The 9,633-nt window shown below is 34.1% G+C and overlaps 1 protein-coding gene across 1 annotated transcript in view; it reads right to left on the reverse strand.

Moving 5' to 3' along the window:
- The window catches only part of LOC107687926 (epidermal growth factor receptor substrate 15-like 1), a 33,817-nt gene that overhangs the window by 1,825 nt on the left and 22,359 nt on the right, over window positions 1-9,633 (reverse strand). The window contains exon 9 of the mRNA XM_016485414.1: window positions 4,488-4,633. Coding sequence (XP_016340900.1) covers window positions 4,488-4,633 — 146 coding nt within the window. The remainder of the gene's footprint in view (window positions 1-4,487; window positions 4,634-9,633) is intronic.

Raw genomic sequence — 9,633 nt, forward strand, 5'->3', positions numbered from 1 at the left:
AAAATAATGTGTTTTTTTAACCTTAAACCGCATAAACACATTTCATTACACCAAATACACAACATAATGTTCTTTTTTAGCAACGCCATATGACCCCTTTAACGCTTCTCTTGTTATTAAGTGCATGATTTTGATTTTATTTTGATTAATCCTGCAGCTCTACTTAATAGCCAAATAAAAAGTGCATCAAAACCACCACAATATTCATAATGTTGCTTAATTTTACACCACCAGTAAAAGCATCATGAATACATGACTGTTCAATATATTGCCCAGCCCTCATATCAAATCACATAACGGTGAATAAAATCATTAATTTCACATGAGCACAAGTGATGTGTGCAAAATTATATAACATCCGATCTGACGTGATTTTCTCTTTTTTTTAATTGGTCAAAAACACACTGATTATCATTTATATCATCTGTCGTGCAGCCAGTGATTGAAAGCCAAGAAAACAACCAAAGCTGTGAAGCCTTTGGTTTCCATCAAATGTAAGTTACCAGTGACCGAACACACAGGGAATGAAGGCAAATCATCATGAACTATTCGCTTTATGAGAGCCATTACAAAATCACACAGAATATATATATATATATACATACAGTGGTGTGAAAAAGTGTTGGCCCCCTTCCTGATTTCTTATTTTTTTGCATGTTTGTCGCACTTTAATGTTTCAGATCATCAAACAAATTTAAATATTAGTAAAAGATAACACAAGTGAACACAACATGCAGTTTTTAAATTAAGGTTTTTATTATTAAGGGAAAACAAAATCCAAAACTACATGGCCCTGTGTGAAGAAGTGTTTGCCCCCTAAACCTAATAACTGGTTGGGCCACCCTTAGCAACAACAACTGCAATCAAGCGTTTGACTAGGCCACTCCAAAGTCTTCATTTTGTTTTTCTTCAGCTATTCAGAGGTGGACTTGCTGGTGTGTTTTGGATCATTGTCCTGCTGCAGAACCCAAGTTCGCTTCAGCTTGAGGTCACGAACAGATGGCCGGACATTCTCCTTCAGGATTTTTTGGTAAACAGCAGAATTCATGGTTCCATTTATCACAGCAAGTCTTCCAGGTCCTGAAGCAGCAAAACAGCCCCAGACCATCACACTACCACCACCATATTTTACTGTTGGTATGATGTTATTTTTCTGAAATGCAGTGTTACTTTTACGCCAGACGTAATGCGACACACCTTCCAAAAAGTTCAACTTTTGTCTCGTCAGTCCACAGAGTATTTTCCCAAAAGTCTTGGGGATCATCAAGATGTTTTCTGGCAAAACTGAGACGAGCCTTTGTGTTCTTTTTGCTCAGCAGCGGTTTTCGTCTTGGAACTCTGCCATGCAGACCATTTTTGCCCAGTCTCTTTCTTATGGTGAAATATAAAGATGACCTATAAAGCATTTAGTCACTTAAATCATACATAATGTATTCTGAATGTGCTTGCATTAGATAATAGAATATCATTTAATGTAAAAAAGGATGCAAAAAACATACTTTATGATCAAAAGTTGTCAAAATCATGAGAAAAAATGACACTAAACAATTATAAAATAATACATTTAGTTGAAAACCTATTTCTTTTCCACTCTTTTTATTACATTTGCTTGAAAAGTGTGCTATTTTACATGAAAATAAATGCATCTAATGCAATTGCATTCAGACATTTTAAGTGCAATTTCTGTATCCAAATACTTCCTATTACAAAACCATTTCTATACTTTCTAAAGCTTATTTGAATCAATCACGAACTGTATCTCCGCTCTTTTCTCACTGCGATTGGTCAGCTGGTCTTACATTTGCTGCTGCTGTTTTAAAGAGCTTCAATATACGGTCTGATTTCTCAGGGAGATTTGTGAAGAGATTTGTGTGCACGCAGGGTGGAGTAGGTGTTTTATTGTTGACACAAACACATGCAGCAGCTCAGATGTGGTCGGCAGACCCACGTTTCACCTTACCTTCATGTGTTCAGTGCCTGGGAGAAAGACAAATTACAGCAAAGCTCTGAAGACACAAGCAGCACGGCATACACAACACAAAACCTCATGCAACATGCAAACTGCATCTGCACAGCAGGGCACAGCACAAACGCCATGCAACACAGGGTGCATTCAGGTCAGCCGAGCCACTTTTGGCCCAGCTGACCTGGATTTGACCTGAATGATAGATGTTTAACTATTAAAGTTCAATTCTACTAAACTGTTTACTCCTGATATGATCTAATAAGGTTGTGCAAAACAATTTAGCAGTGATACTTGCACAATTAACACAACTGAGTGTCTTCCGTAGCAAATACACTTAATTCCACTGAAACTGATTTAATGCATTTATTCAAAAAATATTATTTTAAATGTAAAAAAAAAAAAATATATACATTTGCAAAAACAACGTAAAGTAACTGTGACACTGTGGTGAAGCCAGTTGCCACTAGTGTCAGAAAACAGGAAGTGCTTTGGTAAAAGCTTCTCACTTTTCTAGACCAAAGTGTCATTCTGAGGTCATATTGTAATGATGAGTTTGTAAGGTCACTTTAATGTACTTCAAGAATATGAAAGAACATTTAAAATGATCCTAAAGTTTTATTCTTACCATGAGAGTCATGGGTATTCAAGCTTTTGTTGTCAAACATGCACAAGTAGTTTTCATATGCTGTTTGATTGAGTGAAAGAAAATAATATTGCACAGGAAAAATGGTGCTAAAGTTGTTGCAGAAACCAAGAGCTAGAAATTGTAAAAAAAAAAAAAAAAAAACATTTAGACATCCTTAAAACAAAAGGAAAAACTGTAACAGACCTGCTTTCAGATAATCTATCTGGAATACAATTTATTTTGCCTTATTAGCAAATTGTTTTGTCTTATTCAAAGCATAAATGTATCAAAGTCAAATGTATGTATAAAATGTATTGTCTAAAACAATAAACAACTATTGGAGTAAGACAAATAAGCAGATTTTTGTCTTCAACCCTGTTATGGATGCCACTGAAGATGGATGCTTCTTATACATCAAACAGCTGTTACTGATTCTAATCAGATTGCTGAATACTAAATATGAACTGTATGTAAATGATGTTTCCTCTGCAGAATTTCTGCATCATTGGTCTCATCATTTTAAGGAAAATCAAAACTATTTTTGTTCCACAGACTTGAAAAGCTTATTACATTTTGTTGAACTAACTTTAAAAAGTCTGAGGGTCATAAATATTAGCAGAGTCTAAGAATGACCCATGTGTGTTCATGAGTCCAGCTCGCTTGATATCAAAGGTTTGGCTGAAAGCAAACAGGCCGTCTGGTTCAATCTTCAACAAAGGGTTTGTTCCACTACAGAACTACACTCTTGTTGCTTCTGTTCAGCTGCATCACCAGTTTTAAAATCCTTCAACTACAGATCAATCATGTTTTCATGTCGCTCCAAAAAAAGCACCATTGAAGTGTGTTCTTAAGGCATTTATTAGCAAAAACATTATAGTGCACAATTTGAATGCACTTCTGACTTGTACAAGTTTAGAACAATATGAGGGTGAATAAATGATAAACTATCACTTTAAAGGAATAGCTCACCCGAAAATGAACATTTGATGAAAATGTACTCTCCATCAGGCCATCCAAGATGTAGATGAGTTTGTTTCTTCATCAGATTTGGAGAAATGTAGCATTGCATCACTTGCTCAGCAATGGATCCTCTGCAGTGAATGGGTGCCGTCAGAATGAGAGTCCAAACAGCTGATAAAAACATCACAATAATCCACACCACTCCAGTCCATCAGTTAATGTCTTGAGAAGTCAAAAGCTGCGTGTTTGTGAGAAACAAATCCATCATTCAAACGTTTTATTTTAAACGCTTCCTCCAGTGAAAAAGTCCATCTCCTGTTGTCATCTCACATCAAAATCCAGCCATATATTTGTTTAGAGCTGTTTTGGCTTGTAAACAGTGCTTGATCTGTGCAGATTTCTCTCCTGATTTAGACCAGACCACTTTTTCACTATAGAAAACAATATTATAGATAGAGGACTCATATTTCAGCTGAAACCAACAGTTTGAAGTTAAAACATCTTAATGATGGGATTTGTTTCTTACAAACATGCAGCTTTTGTCTTCACAAGACGTTAACTGATGGACTGGAGTGGTGTGGATTACTTGTGGATTATCATGAGGTTTTTATCAGCTGTTTGGACTCTCATTCTGACGGCACCCATTCACTGCAGAGGATCCACTGGTGAGCAAGTGATGCAATGCTACATTTCTCCAAATCTGATGAAGAAACAAACTCATCCTAATCTTGGATGGCCTGAGGTTAAGCAAATCTTACAGAGGTGTAAAGCGTGGCATGATTCTGGCATCAGCACGCGTGGGACAATGCAAACGGGCAAAACAGCAGCGCAGGAAGCAGCGATGGCAAATGTCGGGATGAAGCGGATGCAACTACAAACTATGACAGCAGAAACTAGCTAGATGGAGATGATCAGACGGCATGACACTGGACTTACAGCTCTACAGGACGGGTTAACAGCAGATGGTAACGTTGAGGACGAGCAGCCGGGTCCTCTGTCCGTTTGTGTCTTTCGAACGGCTGGAGCACCAAACCCTTGACTATGAACCCCTGAACCGCTATACGTGACGGCGGAATTCTTCCCTGAAAGTGTCAAAGAAAACAAAGATGACCCCCAAACACCAACAGAGCAGTTCAGGTACAAGAAAAGATCATCAAATTCATGAAAAGTGCTGTAGAATTCAGTCAAAAGCAGCTGAACTTTATTACTCTGATCACTTAGTAAAATAACAGTGCATCTCACATGATTTGACCAAACATTTAATCACATATAAGCACTAATAAGAGTGATGACTGGCTATTTATTATTGCTATTTAATATTATGGCTGTTTATCAGCAGTACAGATGATTTCGATCAACTAATGACGGCAAAACATCTATAATAAATGCAGTTGCTTTAAAGTCCAGTTGCTTTTCTCCAAATTCTGTAATAACCTGGATGAACAAGACCTTCACAAAGCGATTCAAGGTCTCTAGATGAAGGACACCCTTGATTTGTGGAAGAAAGAAGTGACAGCAATCAAGAAAACGATGTAAAAATCCACATGAATTCAGCAGCTTCTTCAGACTCAAACTATATTCCATATTTGAATATGCAAAAACCCAAATATTGAGTAAAATAGTACATTATTGATTATATACATTTTTTATGAATTCTATTTGTTATTGCATGAAATAAGTACATTTAAATATATTTAAATATATAATAAATTATAAAATAATAAATAATAAATCTGTATTATTTATAATAAATAAATATGTATAGTATGTAATAATAATAATAGTAATAATAATAATAAAATTATATTTTTTTAAAAACATTTCTCTTAGATACATTTTTTCAGCAAGTTCATTGCAATGCATTCTGGGATTGTTTTCTCCACAAAGTGAGGCATCTTAGATAAAAGGCTCATATTCACCAGCGGTGCACCAAAACCAACCAACAAGATTTAAATGAGCTCGATATGAGGTGAATCTCACAAAACCTGTCAAGAACAAGCAACAAAAACATATATGCAATTAAATGCATTACTGTAATTACATTATTTTTAATTTAGATTATTAAACTTTCATTTTAATTGTAAAATAAATTTAAATACACATTTTTTTATTGTAAATTGTATTATATCATTTCTAATTGTAAAATACCTGTTTTAATGCTTTTTTGTAATTAAAAAAATATTGTATTACTGTGATGATCTGATAGTGACAATTAAGATATATGCAATTAAACTCATTATTGTAATGCAATGATTTGTATTTTATATTATATACATTTTAATTGTAAAATAAATTTAAATGTAAAAAAATTTAAATGTAAATTGTATTATATAAATTTTAAAAGCAACATACCTGTTGTAATGCTTTTTATGTTGATTTTTTTTAACAAAATAAATTGTGTATATAACTCACTATATAAATAATTACTTTAATGCAATTTTTTATTTTGTATACAGTATATACATACATAATTCAGTATATATAAATTGTAAAGTACTTGTATGTTTTTTGTTCATTTAAACACTTTAAAAATTATTGTATAACAGTATTTTTAAGTAAAAGATGCTATATTACAGTAATGATGATCACTATTGAAATTACTATTAAACCCCTGAGAAAAAAAAAAGTAGTAAAATAATTAATTTAGTGCTAAAATAGCTTAAATGTCACAATGCAAAAATCTTTTTGGTCCTAAAATGATTTAACTTTGGGATAAAATATGACCCATACATATTTTCATGAGATTCACCTGAAAAAGAAATGCATTAAAGAAAAATAAAGAACTAAAGTGGCTTAGAAAGGAATGATGGTAACATTTACATGTGAAAGCTGCACCATTAATATTCTGCATGAAGTGTTCAGCAGGATCATTCAAAGTGAAAACACATAAGAAGAAGTTTCAAAGTGTCATACAGATCAGAAACGTACAGCATTTACAGTTCCAGAGGAGTGTGAGAACCTGGCATAAACATATTTAGCCAACCGTGGGAACACTGGTGCTCAGTATAAGGGTGTGAACCACGAACTTTAGAGGAACTCACTTCTCTAGATCTCTCTCACCACTACACAGGCCTCATGTGCCATGGAGAGGAAGAGCTTTTTCTTTCTTAACTCAGAGATAGTAGTGAAACTACCAGCGCCGCACCCATGCCCTTTCTGTGCCTGTTATAGTAATAAACACACCACAAACAATCCGCTGCATCAAACACACGAGTGAATTAGTAGTGTAAACACCTCGCTGTGAAGGTGACACATCGGAACAGTCCTAGCGTAAAAGCGCTGAATACAGAGCGTCAACACATGCTGGTGCTAGAGGTGACTTCAGTGTGTTTATGAGAGAGACTGGAGCTCAATGTGCAAAACAAACTGAATTCAGATATTTATCTTTGAGCCTGAAACATACTTATAATAATTAATAATGAATTATACAAGTACATCGACTCACGTAAAGTATTTTAATTATTTATAATTAACCCATTTTAATTATACATACATATTAAGTATATTTATAATATATAATTATTATTTAATGAATTTGCATTTTTAAAAATACATTATACACACACACACACACACACACACACACACACATATATATATATATATATATATATATAAATCGCAAAGCTCTATATATGAAGTTTAATATAAAGTGTTAACAAAATTTAAAATGAAAATGGAAAATAGAGTAAGATTAGCAAATGCTTTAGAGGTATTTTTTATTGTTAGTTCATGCTAACTGATGTAGTTAACTAATATTAACAATTGCAACCTTACTGTAAAGTGTTTCACCAAAAAAAAATCCCTATACTTTCACCATCTCAGAACTTGCATGACAAATCACTTTGTTTAATTCCTCGTGTTTGGATAAAAGCATCAGCTAAATGTATAAATGGTCACAGAGGTCTAACCCACCACTACGCAACTCGTCACGGTAGAGGCCGGGTAACCTCTACACCGCTGATAACGCCACAGGAAACAGTGATTCACCGTATGGACCAAAACAGAGGTCGAGAACAGACTGATGATGTGATTCCGGATTCGCTCATTCGATATGTGGATGTGGGTCATCAAGGCCGAGTTTAAAGGACTACACACACACACACACACACACACACACACACACACAGTCATGTTGTGTACACATTTGCACGACTTTCTCGCATATGCAAATCTTGCAAATACACAAAGCAAAGCAATCTCTTATGAAACAAAAACACCCTTATTTACTCGATCACCCAAAAATTACATTTTGTCATTATTTACTCAACCTAATGTCACTCACAACCTGAATTTGTAGGACTACAGTACTTGTATGTATTGGAAACATTAACATTTTTAAAGGGGTCATATGATGCTGCTAAAAAGAACATTATTTTGTGTATTTGGTGTAATGAAAGTAATGAAATTCTTTGCGTGAACATTTGGGTGGCGTTATGCAAATCTTCCCACATCGTGACGTAGACATGTGGGGGCGTGTTAGAACGAGCCGTTTTAGGTTGACTCTTAACTTTTATAAAGAATATCTCTTTGGATTTCAGACTTTAGACTTTGTAACTTTACAGATCTTTATGCTGCAAGAGCTTATAACACTCCAAAGAGAAAGGAAACATTTTAAATCGCATCATATGACCCCTTTAAATGTTTTTAATAAATTCTGTTCTGCTCACCAAGGCTGAATTTAAGTGCTCAAAAATACAGTAATATTGTGAAATATTATTTCAATTTAAAATGAGTTTTCTATGTGAATATCTGTTCAAATGTAATTTATTGCTGTGATCAAAGCTGAATTTTCAGCATCATTACTCCAGTCTTCAGTGTCACATGATCCTTCAGAATTCATTCTACTATGCTGATTTGCTGCTTAATTAAAATTGGCGCTCAGTCATTAATAATGGTTCTTATCATTAACAATGCTAAAAAAGTTTTTTGCTGCTTAATATTTTGTGGAAACATTTTTTTCAGGATTCTTTGATGAATAGAAAGTTCAAAAGAACAGCATTTTTTTAATAGAAATCTTTCATAACATTATAAATGTCTTTACTGGCACTTTTGATAAATGTAATGCATATTTGCGGAATAAAAGCATTAATTTCTATTAAAACAAAACATTTAAATGGTAGTATATCATGGTTTCTGCATAAATATTCAGCAACACAACTGTTTTCAACATTGATAATAATCAGAAATGTTTCTTGAGCAGCAAGTCAGCATATTAGAATGATTTCTGAAGGAAATTCAGCTTTGATCGCAGCAATTAATTACATTTTATTATTATTCACATTGAAAACAGCTATTTTAAACTGTAAAAATGTTTTCACAATATTACCGTTTTTACTGTATTTTTTGAGTTGTAAAAAATTGTAATGTTTCCATACTTTTAACAAGTACTGTATATGATTTCATTGCACATTGCATGGCAGCGTGACCACGGAGGAAAGCAAGTCATACAGGTTCGAAACAACAAGAATCTTCATTTTTCATTTTTGTATAGACAAATAAACCTGCAGTGGTCCGTTCTTCCCCTCGGCAGCAGCTGAATATCTCATACCAAGACGACTCTTATCTTTCCTGTCACAGCTGTCCGATGATTAACTCACCATGCACTGCTGCGCTTCGATATCGTTAAAATGGGGAAGTGTTTGCCCTTCCATGATCAGACTCACTCTGCATGATCTGTCATTTTATTGAGCTTGTTTGCGTGTGGTGAAATGTCTGATGTTGTGGTGAAATGGGTTGTGAAATGTGGTACAAGTCTGAAGGTGAAGGTGAATTAAAACTTCAATTATTACAATTATTACTTCTCCGGTTTCAATATAAATCAGGCTTTACCCAACATTACACTGACCCAGCACTGGGGAGGTGGTGTGAGGGGTTCATCATTTGTATTGACAGTAAAAATGACCCAGCAGCTGAGTTTCAGAAAAACTACCTAGCACCCTGGTAAAAAAATATATATATAAAAAAAATCACCCAACAGGCTGAACCCAGCATTTGGGTTAAAAAAACATAACCTAGCATTTTTTTTAAGTGTATATATATATATATATACATTATATATATATATATATATAAAACTAAT

Source organism: Sinocyclocheilus anshuiensis, unplaced genomic scaffold, assembly GCF_001515605.1.
Source record: "Sinocyclocheilus anshuiensis isolate Anshui unplaced genomic scaffold, SAMN03320099.WGS_v1.1 scaffold293, whole genome shotgun sequence".
In the NCBI taxonomy this organism is placed as follows: domain Eukaryota; kingdom Metazoa; phylum Chordata; class Actinopteri; order Cypriniformes; family Cyprinidae; genus Sinocyclocheilus; species Sinocyclocheilus anshuiensis.